The sequence below is a fragment of the Diprion similis genome, chromosome 10 (genome assembly GCF_021155765.1).
Source record: "Diprion similis isolate iyDipSimi1 chromosome 10, iyDipSimi1.1, whole genome shotgun sequence".
In the NCBI taxonomy this organism is placed as follows: Eukaryota; Metazoa; Arthropoda; class Insecta; order Hymenoptera; family Diprionidae; genus Diprion; species Diprion similis.
The window spans coordinates 9052123-9071524 of record NC_060114.1 but is presented as its reverse complement, the minus strand read 5'-3'; the positions used below and the strand labels follow the sequence as shown (position 1 = coordinate 9071524).

At 40.6% G+C, this 19402-nt stretch overlaps 4 protein-coding genes and 1 non-coding gene across 6 annotated transcripts; 1 reads left to right on the top strand and 4 right to left on the bottom strand.

Annotated features, from left to right (window-relative positions):
- Positions 1-3773: 3773 nt before the first annotated feature.
- On the bottom strand, positions 3774-7650 carry LOC124411414. The gene is made up of 10 exons (XM_046890507.1): positions 7595-7650; positions 7408-7473; positions 7000-7173; positions 6074-6133; positions 5840-5929; positions 5374-5453; positions 4475-5272; positions 4170-4398; positions 3970-4060; positions 3774-3886 (listed from the first exon to the last, which is right to left on the bottom strand). The coding sequence occupies exons 1-10, from the start codon at positions 7648-7650 to the stop codon at positions 3776-3778; spliced, it is 1755 nt and encodes a 584-aa protein (XP_046746463.1). The 3' UTR covers positions 3774-3775.
- Trnar-acg lies at positions 7387-7459 on the bottom strand. Its single transcript has one exon. It is a non-coding gene; the product is annotated as a tRNA-Arg (tRNA).
- Positions 7651-9273: 1623 nt separating the features above from the next.
- LOC124411303 (DNA-directed RNA polymerase II subunit RPB3) lies at positions 9274-10762 on the bottom strand. 2 transcript variants are annotated; one of them, XM_046890366.1, is made up of 5 exons: positions 10581-10762; positions 10214-10358; positions 9927-10134; positions 9613-9819; positions 9274-9526 (listed from the first exon to the last, which is right to left on the bottom strand). In XM_046890366.1, exons 1-5 carry the CDS (start codon positions 10664-10666, stop codon positions 9342-9344), a joined length of 831 nt encoding a protein of 276 aa, XP_046746322.1. In that variant the 5' UTR covers positions 10667-10762; the 3' UTR covers positions 9274-9341. The 2 variants fall into 2 exon arrangements, with proteins under 2 accessions (XP_046746322.1, XP_046746323.1); XM_046890367.1 differs by having other exon boundaries at positions 10214-10353; positions 10581-10717.
- Positions 10763-11452: 690 nt separating this feature from the next.
- Positions 11453-18114, top strand: LOC124410931 (structural maintenance of chromosomes protein 3). Its single transcript, XM_046889674.1, has 19 exons — positions 11453-11726; positions 11800-11875; positions 11969-12147; positions 12366-12524; positions 12687-12846; positions 12925-13210; positions 13299-13473; positions 13572-13685; positions 13872-14122; positions 14187-14330; positions 14420-14731; positions 14825-15136; positions 15251-15452; positions 15542-15832; positions 15948-16210; positions 16283-16448; positions 16545-16683; positions 16787-17024; positions 17167-18114. Exons 1-19 carry the CDS (start codon positions 11712-11714, stop codon positions 17291-17293), a joined length of 3609 nt encoding a protein of 1202 aa, XP_046745630.1. The 5' UTR covers positions 11453-11711; the 3' UTR covers positions 17294-18114.
- On the bottom strand, positions 17913-19349 carry LOC124410932 (probable signal peptidase complex subunit 2). The gene is made up of 3 exons (XM_046889675.1): positions 19175-19349; positions 18620-18924; positions 17913-18538 (listed from the first exon to the last, which is right to left on the bottom strand). Exons 1-3 carry the CDS (start codon positions 19217-19219, stop codon positions 18295-18297), a joined length of 594 nt encoding a protein of 197 aa, XP_046745631.1. The 5' UTR covers positions 19220-19349; the 3' UTR covers positions 17913-18294.
- Between the last annotated feature and the right edge of the window lie 53 nt (positions 19350-19402).

Sequence of the window (19402 nt, the reverse complement as noted above, 5' to 3'; positions counted from 1 at the left end):
ATCTCCTTCCTCTCATTTCTCCTCCTCCTCTTCCTTCGACCGGTAATTACCGCGGTCGATGATGTTGCTGCGGATGATACGTCGGTCTCCATTTCCCGCCCACCATAAAAGGTGCAGCAGCCCCTTGTGCTACCCTTGCCCCGCAGTCCTCATGCTGTTTGTTTGTTGTCCATCCAGCCGACGATATTACGTGTCGATTCTCCGCCGCACGCTTATTAATCCTCGATGACGACGAATTCGTCTTCGTCCTGATAGAATTTACGGCGCCTCTGCGCCGCTCCTCGATCAACGCCCGAGTCCCGCATTTTGTGGTAAATATCCTGTCGGAGGAACGATGCGTTTGTAAGTCATAGTTCGCAGATATTTACGTGTGTAAACAATGATATTATCAGCTCTGGCGGAGGTGGCTGAAGCTGTGATATGCCTGTGCATACTGTGTGATAATGCGCGATCCGTGCGGGTTCAGCCCTTGATTTAACAAGTTGGTAGAGGCTATAGGTCAGCCATGGGCGCCTTCGAAGCAACGAAATCTTCGAATTCATAACTCGGATCAATTTCTCGATCAGTTGTAATGTATAGTGGCATTAATCACAGCCCTTGCGACCTATAGCCTCGAATTTAATCGGAGATTAATGAACACGATCGCGACGTTTGACTACAGTTTATCGTCATCGACACCACTGTCACTACTGTCACCGCCACAAGTACTAGTCCGAATTGTTACATTTCCTCCATACATGACATAAAAAATACTCTTCTTTGATTGCAAAAGGTGGTTAAACTGCACTTTGGTTCGTCACCACGTGTCGTGAGCGCAATTATTAACGCAATATTTCATGCCGTTTTGTAATTATCACCTGATACCTGTGATGTTATGCTGTGTTACGCATAAGATCGTAACCGCGAATTAGGGCAGAGTATCAACCCTACGACTAGGTCTATCTGGGTGCAATTCGTCGGTGCGGAGGCGTGTCTTTTGTCCTTTGCAATTCCTAACCCAACCTGACGTGCTCTTTGGCGAAAAAGCGGCGCCTGCCGGGTTCAAAGAGGCCGATACAGGATCCGCCATCTGTCGGAAACAAAATTCACTATGTTTGATCGAAATAACCGCTACGCGGCTGTACTGGAAAGGATAATTCTTAAATTGGCTTATCGGTAACTCCGGCATTTATTATCATCGGCCGGTAATTCAGTATTTGGCAAGAATCAGTCAGTATGTTGACGTGCTGCAGCCTCTTGATTCAAACGTCTGTTCGAGTATTCTTGTTTTCTTTCCATTTAATTTATTTACACGATATACGTTATTACATCTACTATACAACACGTGGCTACATGTAATTGTACAGTTCGATTATACATAATCATCACGAAACTGTGCCGTAGCCGTATAAAATTTACAGTGGCACGTTACGTGCGCGCATGCATTGATAATTGAATATAAATACGCAGTGTTGTTTTCTTTTTCTTTTTTAATGTATTCACAACCTTAATTAAATTATACTCGCAACATATACGATAAACCGAGATAAAAAAAAAGAAATGATAGACAAGCCGGACGGTGCGGCGATGATAACGCGGTGATAGGTTTACTCGTAAGTATGTATATGCGTGTATTAAGTAGATACGGTGATTAAAATCTACTTATCAACTAATTTCATAATGTATATCACTACCTGTGCATATAGTTATCAATAATATTATTATTATTATGTAGTTATTTGTATGCGCTACTTTTATCTATCACAATGGATTTTCTGAGAGTTCTCGTTTGTGTAACATAGAAATATAATTTACGCGTGAGGATTGTTCTCTTTCATTAGTTTATTTTTTTCATTTTTTGTCGTCTGGGAAAACTTACAACAATCGACAATAGCCGAGACAAAAGGATCGTTGAATCGTGTCAAAAGTTCAAAGTAATGTTATTGAAAACTCTTATTTTCCCGCATGTTTTCCCACTTTTCCATGCTGTTGCAAGCAATGAGTTATCCCATTTCTTCAGATTTGTAATAACCCCGTCAAAGATATGTAAAAAGAACGGTTAAACTAATATTTCAAAAGCGTGCTCACGGGTGAAAGTTTCAAACTATGACGAATAATACTATGTGGATAACTACATTGCATCATCGACATTATTACATTTAAATTGCTAAGAAATATAAATGTCATATACGTAAATGAAACATTCTGGATATGTGCGTAATAAAGGCTTTTTCAAAGCTACATTTCTATGTAGGTATTTTTTGGTCCGATGTTTTTGTCGTTTTTTGTTTTCGCTCTCTCTCTCTTTCTCTCTCTCTCATTAATATTCAATTACAATGATTATTAATAGTAAGTGACAACAACAGTAATAAATATTACTATAAGCAGGATAGATATAACGATAATAATAATTATAATTAAATAGTGTAAACTTTACAGTGTAGAATTAAATATTATAGATATTTAGAATATATTTTATACCTACTAGAACTGTGCGATTAATCGTCAATAGTAGTTTCTATCAATTGATTAATCGTGCAGATCTAATACCTACGGTATTTATCATAATACTTTTTTTCAAGTTTTTTATGTCCACTCTACAGAGAGAAGCATTGTGACGACTCTTGCCCAGTTACTAATCAATTGACAGTTATAACAACATTAGTGATGTAAGAGAATAAAAATCTATATCTGTATCATGTATACAATACCCGTTATTTTTTACCGCTCATCGTAAGAAAAAGAAAAGTAAAATATTGAATTCCAAGTTGAAAAATAGTTTGGCTTCCATAATGCTATTACTATTACTATAACTATTATTATTATTCGTACAATGTCGACCCGAAAGGAAGAATAATGAAAAAGGTTATTCATTTTTCAATACGACGTGAACCGTTTACGCTTGACTAAAAGAGATAGACGATCGTTTTCATAGTTTAAAAGATTATGGATCTCAACGTATCTGTGTTTGCTTCAAAATACCCTCAGACAAATAGAAAAAGAAATCTTATTTGTACTTATCCATCCTATAATTTGTCGGATCTCATATGATGTTCACCGCATGTACTATATAATCACATCTATCGCCCTCCTTCTAATTATACGTTATATTGCACTGTTCTTTTTTCTCCTATTCACCCACGCACATTAAATATTGTAATACTAAGAACAGTTCCTTTTTTTTTTAATAGATCAGAGGTGTCTTTGCAACTTCATTCTCTTTTTTCGTTTCTAAACATATAGTGCAAACTCACGTGCAAAATTATACAATTTGTTTGCATATGTCAATACATTTTTTTGTCATGATTAATAATCATCGCGTGTGTTGATAAAAAATTTGTTCATCGCCGATTAGTGGACGAATACTATTATGTACATGTTAACGTAAGACTATATGTAATATTTACGGAATGTGAACATTCTTATTGCTATATATATATTTCTATTCCAAAAGGGCGTATAAACGAAAATAAATAAATAACAGAGAAAAAAGATGTATAACAGCGTAGATTGTTCCAAAAAATTGAATAGAAACATTAGGATTTAAAAGAAAAACAGTAAAAATTAGCGAGAAGTAAAAAAAAAAAGAAAAAGAAAATCAATTCCTCAATAGTTTTTTTAAAATCATTCTACTAATACTTGCGGTTCGTCACAAACTACAAATATTCAAATATTGTATGCATTAAGTTTATGACATTTTATAACTTAGTAAACCTAATCGACCGCATGTGCCGAAGAATTGAGGGTTAAAACTTTTCTATCAACAACGTCTTCAATCTATCCTTACCTCTTTGTTTCACAATTTTGTGTGCTTCACGCTGTCAGTCCAGTAATTTTGGATCGTCATAGCCTCAAGCGAATTCAAAAATGAATCATTGTCCAGGCTGTACATTTCCTCCGAGTTATCCTATTGTCCATTAAAACAAAGGAAAAAAAATAAGTCTCAATTGTGAGTTATGGAAGAAATATCATCACAGTAACAACAATTACCCTGATGGTTGAATCGTCGATGTAACCCGAGCTGTCCGGATTGCTACATTTGTCGCTGTTGAGTGTTTGAGGCGGATTTAAATACCTCCGTCTGTGAACGAAACAGGAAATTCGGGTTGACCATAAGAAGGAAAACGGAAAGATTTACCAACACTGTGTTATTTCCTGCTAGATATCGATGCATGTGTGTATTCCTGTACCTGTACATAACGAAACCCAGGCTACCCACGGTACCGAGTAAAACCAGCGTGGCCAAACAGCTTCCGGTGACGGCGGCGACGTCGATGGCGTTTGTCGTCGCGTTTCCCGAATTCTCGGCGAGCCTTTCCTGAGCTTGTTCGTCAGGCCGTTTGTCTCTCTCCTGTTGCTGATAGTCTCCGGCATAGGCGCTTCTCGCTCTGCTCAGTCTTGGCGACTCGCTTACAGCACCTGCAATTAGAAATTGTTTAAAATGAGAACCGATCTTTCTTCAACGAGAAACCACGCGTTCGCGCAATAATTGTACCTTGTAGAATGGAAGCTGCAGTGGCTATCATCCTCGTTTCAACGGCCTCACCGTCCCTCAGATTCTCGACCTCGTCATTATCATCATTAACATTAGTGGAAGGAATAAATTTAGTTTTGTCTAAGACCAGCTTAAACCTATTAGTAGTCGACGGTGTCTGTGTCGTTTCTTCGCCCTCCTCCTCCTCCTCCGTGTCCTTCACGCGAAGCGGAAGTACGGCCAGATTACGATCGTCCTCCTCATCCTCGGTATTGTTTTTTCTCCGGTAATCATCCGCCGTCTTGAATTTGTCTCCAGTAATTTTCGTCAATCGCGATGTTTTGTTATCGCCATTCAAAATCCGCGTGATTTTACTGTCCTTCTTCAACGAGGAAGACAAACTTCTAGAGCTATTATTGTATTTGTTCTGTATATTGACGGCGTTCTCTTCGTCGCCTGTTATATTTAATACTGATGAACTTCTCCCCTCCTTTTTCCGCTTGTCCTCCTTGTACAAGTTATTGCTAATTCCTTTGACCGTTTCGTTATCGTTCTTGTTATCAGGTCTGATGATCACAGCGAGATTTTGTGGCTCGTCGGAATTCGCGGTCTCGTTTGAAACGGGTTTAACCCGCAGGGGAATTTTATCTTGACGCGGAGATTCGATTCCCGCCGCCTTAGACACGCGATAAATTTTTCCTGTAACATTGTTTGTACCCGGTAAAATCGGCGTTACCGCGGTTTCCGAAATACGAACGCCGTGATCTTCCTGGACTTTTAAAGCCGTCGTGAACTGCGTCGTAGGAGCCCCCAGAATAACTGCAATAGAAAGAAAGAATCTGTTTAGCGAGCAGCTTAGTACACTGGCAGACGTGGTAGTATGCGATTTTTGCTTGCCAATGCGAAATGATCATGCTTACCGGTAAACAGCAGAGTAACCCAAAACCAATGCATCCACCAGTGGAGGGTCATCGCGGCATTCGAATGGCTTCGGGAACTCCTGCGCAAATTAAAAATATCCATCAATATTAGAATATTATCGATCAAACAAGTCTTTTTTGTCTACAAACGCAACGATGATTAATTTAATAACCGCGTAGCAGATGCAGTTGTTCAATTAATCGATGTTTTCAATGCTTTACGGCATTCGTTTCGGTATTTTTTGTTTTAGACTGTACCGAGTCTATCGAATACAATCCGAAGCGCGAAAATATATATTAGATTATCGGATTAATCGCAACGTGTGGAGGGTGTACGTGAGATGTATACCTACATACATACGTACGTATACATATGATAATATCGAGGCCGCGGAGAAACACTAAAGTGTACACAAATATCTAAATGTATAGCTGGACATGACGATGTGGAGTAGGATATACCTACCTATATAGGTATAATGACGTTTGTAAACTGTGTCGACCGGAAGCCAAATGAAAGACGCGCGCGGGTTTATGTGTATCATACACATTATATTATTACACCAATACCTGCATCTCCTAGCCGAACCATCGAGTCGTGTATTTTTTAACAATTACATGCACGTTGCTAGTGATTATAATGCGCATTGCGCGTGTATTCGTTTATTTTCTCCAAACGCGGGAAAATCTTACAACTTACATGGGTACTTGTAATGTAGAGACAATAAGTCTGCACTGCTGAGACTGATTCGTCGTGCGACTTGAATAATTTAAAAAGAAAGTCTAGAGCACAGCACGTTTGAGTGCAGTTGATGTAGATATTTCAGTATTCAGCAGCTACCTAAGTATAAACTGCGTGTCTCGCTATGTAATTATGCCTGCATTATACCTAATTAGCACGAAACCAATATATACATAGATATAAACTAGGCATAATTCATACCACGGTAATACGATAGAATCGAAAAAGGAGTTAAATTTTCGATTATGAATAACTATTGCGTATGTACGGGGAGGGGGTCTTAAACCATAAAATGTACCGCGAAAAAAATCTATCATACGAACGACGTACTATATGACACAATATTGCGACGCTGTGAGTCGTCGGGTATATAATACCGCACATTCGTCACACGCGAAACGGGACTTTTCGAGTGAATCACGCTGCGATGTTATTATACCTGGAATACACTAATTACACGGTTTCAAATATCGTCTCATTGCATGGATCGACCGCATCATCCTGAGAGCCACTTCAAGAATTATATCTCTCGGCGTTATAAATAATTCGGGGATGTAAAATTGTTAATCTCGCTGTAATCAGATGTTTCTGTAATCAAAGACGAAATGAATAACTTTTGACTCGTCGATTTCTTGACGGAAAACTGAATTTACCCTCCCTTTTCGCGTATTATATTCTCTTGTCACTCGGAATCGGCGACGTTACGTGACGTCACATTTTCATAACGAGCACAGCCGTCGGTGCGCGGTCGTTTTCGAAACCCTTGAATAACCGCTGCTCTACGGACCCCGTTAGGGCAAGAAGTCTGTTAGTTTCGTGCACACTCATCGGTGATAAAATTAACGACTATTAAACGGTGTCGGTGTTGTTACGAGAGTATATACCGTGTACAGGAACCGGGATAGACTGAATTGTCATGCTCTCTTAAATCCGAGATCGCGGCGAAACCGTCGACGCGAATCGTGACATGTACATAGTTGTAACTAAACTGCACCACCGCACCTTCTTTGCTTTGATCTTCTTGCCCGGCATGCTTTAGATGTGCTTTTTCTTTGTTCCTTTACAAGGATGTCGCAACAATTCAACTGATCCGTTACGTCCATACCTGATGATTCATTATTCTCACTCGCAACGACGAATTAGAAAATGATTTCAAGAATGAATAATTAAAAAAGCCACAAGAATAATTGAGAAAAATTGATAACGATTGGATCGTGGATTTTATTGTTAAAACGTGTGTCTATAGAAAAAAGGAAAAAAAAAAATTAGATCGATCCTGCCAGGATTCGAACCTGGAATCTTCTGATCCGTAGTCAGACGCGTTATCCGTTGCGCCACAGGACCTTGGTTGAGGTACGCTAACAGTTGCGAAACACAAATGACGACCAAGCAAATATCACGCGGGTGAAAACTATTCCCCAAAAACTTGAAACGAATTGCTTACGATTACACCGTGTGTTACGTATACGAAATTCAAACTACGCGGAATCGAAGTGATGGATTAGCGAGTAATTTTTACACTGTTCCTGGATCATATTTCCTATTTAATTTTGTTGATAATGTCAATCGATTTCTAACTCGATTAGCGGCAACAATGAATGTATTCGCTTTTAAATCAGGTTTGAATTCAAAAAGCAAATATCACAGCTGTGCGGACCTCGTTCAGTTGGTGGGCTACAGCTGTTGATAAATCCGTAATTAGAACCGCGATAAAACCGAGGAAGACCAGACAACAAGTAAACAATTGGTAAAAATAGTCATCAATAACAAAGAAAGAAAGAAGCAGAAAGCGAGAGGGCATCGGACGGACGGTTATACGTCGTTCGATCTATGTTCTATTAGATGAAAAATTTGTATACACACGTACGCTAAATAAATATTACTCAATTCACTCAAAACCTTCACACAGAGCTTAAGTTAATATGAAATTCAGTCGACCACCCGACTACATGCACAGCAATTATAAAGTAGATAGAAAAGATTTGAGATAAGATAAAGTTAAAACTGGCAATGACAATGATTGATGAATTACGTATGAAAAAGAAACCCACCCGGAGGTATAATATCGATAATGATATTATTGTCTGTCGTCAGGCTGCACACACGCGGGAACAGCAGGGTTAAAAGTATCCGTGGATGTGTTTCACACCCTGATCATTGTCACTGTAACACGCGGTGCACAACATTGCAGCATAAGCGCGTGTCTTTTTGCATTTATTGATACCGCGTTGACACGCACGAGTTATACGACTCGTGAAAACTGTCGCGAAACGTCAATTGAGTCACTGTTGCCGCCATTTTGTTATTGTGTATACGAGAATCACCACCACCTCAACTTCGCCTCAGGCGCATGACCGTCTTCAGGTGCGCAGAAAATCACCTGTGTGTTGCCGCGAGTGGGTGGGATGAAGGTGGCGCCATCTAGTAGACATAATCATAGGTTACGGAGGTAACGGCAGTGCTTTACACTTACCGACTGGTTAGTAGATCCTCAGGTGGATGTGTAGCTTGATTTGCCTATAATTAGGGGTCTCTGTAGAAGCGCATCACGGAAGCAACCAGCTTGATTTGCCTATAATTAGGGGTCGCTGTGGAAGCGCATCACGGAAATAATCCGATATCTACCGAAAATGGTAAAGAGCGCAAATGAGGGCGACCGCACTTGCGAGCAGAAATGTTGTAAAAAAATTTCTACAGGTTACGGAAGCTACGTATGTACTTTAGGGTGTACTTTATTTAGGGTTGGAAAAAATTCTGATGCGTTCACCCCCCAGATTCGCTCCAAATAATTCTTAAAAAGTCTGTGTAAAAACTCAGCTCTCTATCTTAATGGGAAGGGGTGCCACTGAGGACTAACTTTTTCCCCATTTCATTAACATGTGTTTTTATGATGCTCCCAGTTTTGATTTCTTTATCACGTTCTAGGCGCTAACTAAATCTAGGACTTGGCACATTTCTTGAATAATATCTTTTGTACGTTTCTGGAACGAAATGAAAGTCGCTTATATGTTTTATTATTATGCTTGAAACATTTATATTTGATATCGATAATCAGAGAGAATAAAACACCATCTCATATACGCTACGGAATTATTGTTTCAGTATAACTCGTGAACTAACAAAATAAGAAATATAACAACAGTTATTATGATTTATACTGTTATTATTATTATTTTTTTTTGAACCGATAGTTCGCGTGCTTGAGGGGATAAATTATTACAGATATTTAATGATGAATGCTAAGCGCGTCGTTTTGCACTTCATGGCTAAGCTGTGTCTGCAGATTGGACAATTTGTTTTTCAGGGCAACTATCCCCATCATGACGATATTTTCAGGCTTCAGTGCACCGCTACTTTCGACATTGAAATAATACTTGTTAGGCTTCGCTTCCCAGTTAAACGGCGCTTCATCTGTACATCAAGAAAAGTAAGAATTACATGTAGATGCACAAATCGTTTATAGTAAGTTACTATATTCTTAATTTGATTGCTCTTACACTGATCTTCTTCCAGCTCGGTGTATTCAGACTTTGGCCACTCATCGGGCTTGGGAAACAGCGTATGACGCATCGCATTGTCTGGATCATATTCAAAGCTGACACCAGCAGTCGGGTTCCACTTGGCGTGTTCTTTCCCAAATCCCTTTTTTGCGTAAGCTCTCAGCTTCAGTTCCTGGCCTTTCCGCAGTTTGACGATGAGTATTTCTGCAAACGGAAGAATAAAACTATTGTGTAAGAAAATTTATGACATGTCAAAGCAAATTAACAATGTTTTAAACTAAACAGAGTGGTCATGAAAATTGTAAACTAACCATCTGTCTCTCCATATTCACTTGCATCGTCTTCTCTGTGTCTTGAAGTAACAGGTAGCACTCTGGGGTCACTAGATTTCAGATCAGCTGTTGTCACATGTCTAGTTTGATCCTCTGCACACTTGACATCCAGTGTGAATTCGACACTGCAGTCTGGGCAGAAATCCATGCACTGACAGTCCCTTGTATATAAAATTCTGTCAACAACCTAAGAAAAAAAATGAACAGGTACACGCATTAATGTTTTTCCGTAATAAGAAATAATTTCAAAAATGACTCAATCTCACATCGTCGCTGATCAACGGTATCATTCCGATCCTATGTGCAAGAAACTCGTCGCTTAAAACTGTCGAATTTGCCTCTAGCTGGATCCAGTCTATGGCCATTGTTGGAGTTTCGGCAATAAACACTCGCCTCATGCTGTTGGCTACGCTGCAACATAGAATATACGAGGTTAGACTGAGATTCAACAATTAGTCTGTTTCGTCAAGTGACTGAAAAAGCAGTTGGTAAAAACGGTGAGCGAATCTTTTCAAGGCAAACTTTCACAAGTTCTAAATTCTTCCGAAAAACTAGGAAAATACTGCCATTTTACAAGAGGATCGATCGTTTTGATTAAAACAAGTCGAGTTAGGTTAGGATTTTGTTTTTTACCTCAGTTCGGTGTCTTCTACTTGAAATTTAACGTTCTCCTCTGTAAGATCGGTTATATGAACCGAAGGCTGATTAGCATATGGCATTTTGTATTATTTTAATCTCGATTAATGGAAAAAACACAATAAAACACTCCACTGTGTCCGTAATAAACTCAAACTTGTCACTTGTGCATCGTCTGTCGAGGGTAAAGGCAAGGAGAAGTATCTCATACGGGTTTTCAACTAAAAAGTATTCGACAACAAGCGACAAATAATGGTTCAACTAGTTGCCGTAATGGCACTCATAAGCAATAAGGGGGTAACAATATGATTGGCGCTTTGTGGAACTTTCGCTGCAGCAGCGTTATCTGCAGTACCACGTATGTGCTCTATTTTACCGACACTTTCTATACACAGAGATGGTCCTCCTTATTTCTACCCTCTATAGCATAGTCACTGATCACGGACTCATTACTATGCTCATTACTGATGGTCACTCAATGCTCAATGGTCACTCATCAGTAATCAAAAAAATAGAATGTGTGCCGAAATAATCGGTCAGCTCTAAAAAATTCCCTAGATTAATGCAAAATGGCCGCCGAGATTTTGTGAACTCATAAGTATGTCATAAGGGTCATAGGTCTATGGTGGACTCAGGCTGCCCCAGTAAACAAAGATATTGAAAGATATAAAGGCACCTATTAACTGCGACAACGATACTGGAGCGCGCAGTCTTATTTCTATAAAATCCACTGATAATAAAGTCTGCCACTGGTTCGGTGTTGTTCGGAAGTTTTCGTGCATTATCGGATGCGACGCAGGCTTTCGGTGCTCCCGCCACAGATATCCATATATACACAGAAATCTGTGGCTCCCGCCGAAATGGCTAACAGTTGGCAAGCCTGAGTGTCTCCACGCACTGTGTTTGTTGTTCCTCTGTGTTAAAAGTGCGCTTGAAACACGATTTTTGGCAGCCCGATCAAACCCCGAAGCGTCAAAAACCCTCACTGAAAACAACCTGGCAGAATAACGCCCGGACGCGCCGGTTTCGTATGGCGTCGGCCTATCGTTGTGATGGGCATCAAACGTCACTTCGAACACACTTCCTGAGCTCACCGGACCCAACGATTGTCTAGTTCACAGACTCGACATGTACATTAAACAGGTAAACCGTCCTCAAATCTCGCTGCAGTCAGTTTGAAGATCATCCTGAATGATATGGTCGAATTTTCTTTTAGGTTATCATACAGGGTTTCAAATCCTATCGAGAACAGACCGTCGTAGTGCCTTTCGATCCCAGGCACAATGTGGTCGGTAAGTAGAGATATTCTTCTTTCCATGCCTTTGATTTTTTCTCTCTGATTTCATCATCTTATCACTCCTTTTATACATTTTCACTCACTGAAGTCGGCAGAAATGGATCGGGCAAGAGCAACTTTTTCTACGCCATCCAGTTTGTGCTCAGCGACGAGTTCTCACACCTTAGGCCTGAACAACGTCAGGCCCTTCTCCACGAGGGCACAGGACCGCGTGTCATTTCTGCTTATGTCGAAATCATCTTTGACAACTCAGATGGACGCCTTCCGGTGGGTTTTGTTATACCATATCAAGAAGGTCAATGCATCCTGGTTTATTCCTTCAAGCAAACAAGATTGCACTATCTTTGTAAATTTATATTGAAACAAAATAACAATCGTCACATTATCAGTGTGGTTGTATTTTATTCTCTGGTCAATTTATCATCCTGCTATATATTTGTTTTGCAACAACATCTGTATAATTTTTCGTTTCTCTATCTTCACAGATCGACAAGGACGAGGTTTACCTCAGGCGAATGATCGGGTCAAAGAAAGATCAGTATTTTCTGAACAAGAAAATAGTGACGCGAAGCGACGTCATGAATTTGCTCGAATCGGCTGGATTTTCCAGGTCCAATCCTTACTACATCGTCAAGCAGGGAAAGGTATACGCTAGTAATAAGTTTCGCGTATTTTGTACTTTGCGGAATGTCAAAAACTCTCGAGTGATAATAACTATATGCAATGCTATTGTGTACACAGAATTTTGGAGGAATGCATCATGTAATTTCATTGTCTGAAATCAATTGTCTCTTGGTTTTTGTCAGATCAATCAAATGGCAACGGCGCCAGACTCGCAACGGTTGAAGCTGCTCCGAGAAGTAGCCGGCACACGAGTCTACGATGACAGACGCGAGGAGTCGAAGGCCATCCTCAAAGAAACTGAAGGAAAGCTTGAGAAAATCGAAGACTTCTTGCGCACCATAGGTGAGTTGATTCGATTATAGTTACACACTGTCTAAAGATGTTCAAATCTCCTAATCTTACATGATCGTAACCTTGCAGAGGAGCGTTTGAAAACGTTAGAGGAGGAAAAGGAGGAGTTGAAGGAGTACCAGCGCTGGGATAAACAGCGGCGATGTCTGGAGTACACAATCCACGAACGCGAGCTGAAGGAAAGTAAGAAAAAACTGGAAGATTTGGAAGAGTCACGTGCTAACAGCGGCGCCATGCAGGCCAAGCTCGGAGCTGATGCAAAGGCTGCCCAGGAGGCTGTGCGTTCGGCAGCCAAGCGGCTTAAGGAGGCCAAGAAGGAGGTCAGCTCTGCCAAGGAGGAACGTGACACGCTTAGGTAAATCTAAGCTTCTCTGTTTTGTCTTCCCTTCCCGCATTTGTTAAGGTTAATCATGAAACTGGCGTAACTACCACTTTTATTCCAGTGCCGAGCAGCAGCAGCTCCTCAAGGAAAAGACCAAGCTCACATTGACGATCAACGATCTGCTCGAGGAGGTTAAGGGTGACAACGACAGCAGAAAAAGAGCAGAGCAAGAGTTGGAAAAGTTGAAAATTAACATTGCTGGGAGGGAAGAGGAGCTCGAGAAGATAAAGCCTCAGGTATCAACTGTGTTTCCCATTTTAGTTTTTTTTTTTGCTTATGACTAGAAATGAATGAATAATTCTTTTCTCTTACATGTTGTCGCGATAATTTTCAGTATGAGCAAATGAAGGGCGTCGAGGAAGAGTGTACCCGTGAACTCGCACTGAAGGAGCAAAAACGGAAGGAGCTTTATGCGAAACAAGGCAGAGGCGCTCAGTTTACAAACAGGGTAAGCAGATTCTTTTTCGTACTTGTTTCAACTGTCATATTCCCTATTCTTCGTAAATTCATTGATTGGGATCCTATTTCTACCTTGAGAAATTATTTTCATCCTTTTTCTTCCTTGATTCGGTAATGCTGGCTTTTCGTGCTTGAGCACCTGATTTCAATCTTTCTTTTTCTTCATGCTGTTTAGGCAGAGAGAGACAAGTGGATTCAGGACGAACTCAAGCAGCTTACCAAGCAGATCAAAGATAAGCAGGATCACCAGGCAAAGATAAGCGAGGACCTGAAGAGGGACGCCGAGAAGCAGATCGCACTTGAGAAAAAGATCGAGGATCATACACGTGAAATGGAGCGTCAAAGGGCCTCGATAGATGAACACAACAAGCAGTATTATGATCTCACCAAGGCCAAGGATCAATGTCAGGCTACGCGGAAGGAACAGTGAGTGTGTCTTGCGACTTTTAGATTTTTCGTTATTCCCTAACCATTCGAAATTTCTTCACAGATACCGCCAGGAAAGCGTTCTTCAGCTGAATCTCTCGGGACTGAAGGAAGACCTCGCAAAGGCTGATCAGAGTCTTCGTTCCATGGCTGGAAAACCGATCCTGAATGGTAGGGACAGCGTTCGCAAAGTGTTGGACACGTTTCGGTGAGTCAAAAATGTATTTAGATATTTTGTGTCGATGTTGAAGAAAGAAACAGCCAAACTAATTTTGAGCCGATTTCGGAAATTATCAGGGAACGCCGAGACATGGCGCATGAAGTGAGCAGCTACTACGGTCCTGTGATCGAGAACTTTGACTGCGACAAGAGCATCTACACGGCGGTTGAAGTAACCGCTGGTAATCGACTGTTTCACCATATCGTCGAAACGGACAAATTCGGCACTAAGATACTGAAGGAAATGAACAACCAGCAGCTGCCTGGCGAAGTGACTTTCATGCCTCTGAATCGGCTCCACGTCAAGGTCATCGATTATCCTCAGACGAGCGATGCCATACCGATGATATCGAAGCTCAACTATGATCCCAAATACGATCGTGCTCTGCGGTAAGCTATTTTACCTGAGTGATAAATACAAATCGATGCGTTCGTCTAGCTAGTTTTATTTGTACATACTTCATGTCGTCCGTCGTTGAATAGGTACATTTTTGGAAAGACTTTGATCTGTCGAAACCTGGAGGCTGCGACGAGCCTGGCGCGAACTTCTGGACTGGATTGTGTGACTCTGGAGGGTGATCAGGTGTCTTCCAAGGGTTCACTGACTGGTGGTTACTTCAACTCGTCTAGATCTCGTCTCGAGATCCAAAAGACAAGGTCGGAACTTATGACTCAGATCAGCACACTTGAGGAACAGATGTCGACATTGAAAGACGAGCTCAGGACAACTGAACAGAGCATCAGCTCTTATGTCAGTGAGATGCAGAGGACGGAGACTAAGAATAGCAAGGCTAAGTGAGTTTTCACTCGCACATCTTAATCGTCTCGGAAATTTTCCAGAATTTAATTACTTAGGTGCTGCTAATTTGAAGAATGAGGTTTGATTGCTGGCTTTATACAATTTTTTAGAGACATATTCGACAAAATGAAGGCTGAAATACGACTGATGAAAGAGGAACTCAGCGCCATCGAGAGATACAGAACGCCCAAGGAGCGCAGTTTGGCTCAGTGCACCTCTAATCTTGAGGCAATGACTGCTACTAAGGAGGGCCTGGAGAGTGAGCTGCATCAGGAGTTGATGGCTCAGTTGTCGGTCGCCGATCAGCACCAGGTAAAGAAAAAAATGCACTATCGTATTTTTTTTTTCGCGTTCCTAAACTATTCTCAGGCTATTTTACTTTATTTATTTAATTTTCCCAGGTCGATACATTGAACGACGACATCAGACGTCTGACTAAAGAAAACAAGGAGGCATTCGCTAAGAGGATGCGGCTTGAGGCAGACAAAAACAAACTCGAGAATCTGCTGACGAATAACTTGGTAAGGCGCAAAGATGAGTTGGTTCAAGCGCTGCAAGAAATCTCCGTCGAGGATCGTCAGCGTCAGTTGGAATCGTCCAAGGCGCAGCTCGCAGACATCGAAAAGCGCCTAGTTAAAGTGAACTCAGACTTCAAAGCGCAGAATGACAAGGTTTCCAGTGCCATGAAGAAGGTGAGATGCTTTGAAACGTTTTACTTAATTCAGACTGGCTCTACTAAACAAAAAATCCTATCTTTTAATTTGGACTAACTAGTAATGTGTAGAAAATTTTATCGCTGTTCGTCAGCAAAAAGCTGAGTCTGCCGAAGTTGAGAAGTGGAAAGTTGCGGAGAAGGAGGCACAGGAGAAGATCGAGGCAGACGCTAAGGACCTGGAAAAACTGGCGAGCAAACAAAACATCGTACAGCAAAAGATTACCGAGTGCACACAGAAGATAACTGAGCTCGGTGCTTTGCCAAGTCATGAAGCGTTTGGAAAGTTGAGTAAATTAACAACCAAGCAGCTGTTCAGAGAAATGGAAAAGGCGAATAATCATTTAAAGAAATACAGGTAAATGCAACTGCAACATCGGCATCTGATGTTACTATCGATTTCTCATATTTTTACCATCCACTTTCTTAGCCACGTCAACAAAAAAGCGCTGGACCAGTTCATGTCATTCAGCGATCAAAAGGAGAAATTAGTCAAGCGGAAGGAAGAACTGGATCGCGGCGATGAAAAGATTAAGGAGCTCATGCTCGTCTTGGAGCAGCGCAAGTGCGAGGCTATACAGTTCACCTTCAAACAGGTAGTTTTAACTGGTCATGTTTCCTTCATTCGGGGATTCCTGAATTTTCTTAGCAACAAATATATTGAGACAACTTTTGTTTTTCCGTGCCTCAAGGTAAGCAAGTATTTTAGCGAGGTTTTCAAGAAGCTCGTCCCTTCAGGGCACGCCCAGCTCGTTATGAAGACAGCGGACGGCGAGGAGGGTGACGACACTGTTCCGGAATCTGCAGACTCCGACCGATTTGTCGGTGTCGGTGAGTCGAGGAAATATTTATTTCACATGTGTTTCGTTGAAAATGTAATTCAAATTTATTACGACAGAGAATTGAATACCGACTTCTTCATCATTTTCGACAGGAATTCGGGTATCATTTACCGGTCATAAGGCCGAAATGCGAGAGATGAATCAACTCTCGGGTGGTCAGAAGTCGCTTGTCGCCTTGGCACTCATTTTCGCTATACAAAAATGCGATCCAGCCCCGTTTTATCTCTTTGACGAGATTGATCAGGCCCTCGATGCCCAGCATCGAAAAGCCGTCGCAGATATGATCCACGAACTGAGCTCTGATGCGCAGTTTATCACTACGACATTCAGGCTAGTATTTATGATTGTTACGTTTTTTTTTCTCTTTATAATCCTAAATCCTAATCTTCATAATATTGATATAAGGATATTTACCTATTATCTGAGAGTTTTAAATTTAATGTATTTAATTTATTGTCTCATTCGTTTACAGACCCGAACTTCTGGAACATGCTAATAAATTTTACGGTGTTAAATTCCGTAACAAAGTGTCGCACGTCGAGTGCGTGTCGAGAGAAGAGGCGGCCGATTTTGTCGAGGATGACACGACGCATGGTTGAACCGAAGTGTATAAAACACTAGGATCATCATTTGTAAACTATATAAAAATCAAACGCGGGTATATGTATGTACATATTCCGTTCGAACAATCGAGTAATTTTATATCATTATTTGATATACACATACATATATACATCATACAGATATTTTTTTTCTTTTGAAGTGAAACTTCTTATTCTTCCATGGTGGAATTCAGATTCTTAGCGGTTCGTATCGTAATCTACACTTTTACAATTGATCTTTTTACATAAACTATATATAGATGGAAATAGAAGAAAATGAAGATAAAGAAATTCACCTAATGTGTATTTCGATGGGATGGAGCAAATGGAAATACCGTATTGTACCGAATATAAGCAGAGGTTTTTGTCGTTGACGGCATTCTGCAAAATTATCCTCGTCTTGTACGTGATCCTGGCGTATGTGCGAGTAACTAAGAAAAATACCTTTAAATACTGTCTTAGAATTGGAAGTCGTCTTATGCTCGGAACAATATGGTGATTGATAGATTTTCATTCTTCGAAAATCTCAGACGGCCGTTATTGGGATGAAATAAAGAACCATATCTTTATTTCATTATCTCGTTTATTTGTAATTTATATATAAAAAAAAAAGGAATAACCAAGTTCGATTACATTCATTCGAATTTACACAATTTGCTAGGATTTTAAGAGTTTATCAAAGAGTAGTTTTCACGGTCTTTATGGAGACATTCTCGAGACCATTTTGTCTCTGGGTTTTTTTTTTTTTGTTTTTTTTTTAAGGATAGAAGGATGGTTCGCTTTTATTCAATCGAAGTTTCAGTTGAATTATATTCAACGAAAAATTACTTGGAATAACAACACGTTAAAATAGTGAAAACGGGACGCGCGAGAAAAACAGATCCTTCCCGCTCGCCAATACTAATAAATAGGTACATACATACACATATTTAAGAAAGTAGAAAAAAAAGTCTTATACTCGAACCGGACTGCTTCTAGTTTCTTATATATCACCAAATTTATTTGTCCTTGCGACTGGCGGTCAGACTGTCGTGCAAGTTACTGACCATGGTTTCAACCAGTTCTGGAATGATAACGCCGTTGCTATCGATGAATTTAGCCACGGAATTCGTGACTGAAGCCTCGTTGGACGTCCCAGCTTTTTCATCCCTTACCGAAAGTACCAAATTGTATTTGTCATCATATTTTTTCAGGTATGAACTTGCCTCCCAGACCAATTCTGGATCGAATCCAGCCGGGTCTCTGCAACAATGGAATGGAAAGAGGGAAATTAAACTTATGCAATTCTTAGTTTGCTAATTTCCTGGAGATCACCTTCTCTACCTTTGAGTTGCTACCACGAATATCCCCTTTTCCTTGTATGTTGTATACAACGTCAGCACCCCCATAACGACAAAATACTCTGACACGCAGGCAATTAGCACAGGCTTGGATGCTGGGAACGGATTCATGTAGTCCCAGAGAAGAGCAACCATTGCAACTCCAACAGCAATGCCGCAAAGTGCCAGTCTTCCGTCAAGTAGTGAGAAATTCTCCACGTAGTTGTACTTCCTGGTCAGTATGTCCTTGACTGCATCATCCAGGGCGTTCTTCACCGCAGAGCCATCCCACTTGTTGACTTTAATCAGCTGAAAGGAGAACGTGTGAAATGTAAGTTGAAAATTTTTCAATTGAAATTGCATTAAATATGACAGTGAGTTTAGGTTTTGGGGGAATTGTTCGGGACTTTGATCGTCTTACCGATCAAACCAACTAGGCAATAAGTCAACGGTTCCGTTTCTATGATTTACTATCACCATATTGCGGATTGTGTTTAACCTGTGGCGAACAAGATTTTCGACCAAAAGTGACTCTGTCTTTTCTACTCTCAATACTCACTGCAGATTCGTCCTTCTGGTCTTTTTTACCAGCCATTTCGAACATGTTGAACGATGATGTTTCGCTGATGTAAATGCTTATCCCACTCGGATACGGCACGTCACCAACGATTTTTATAACCTCTGCTCTGCGCGGTGCTCAGCTGACGCTACCTTTTTCTTTCTTTAGCCACAGAATAACTAACTTGCATATAGAGATGAAGCGTTTGTAGATACCGATATCACAGCT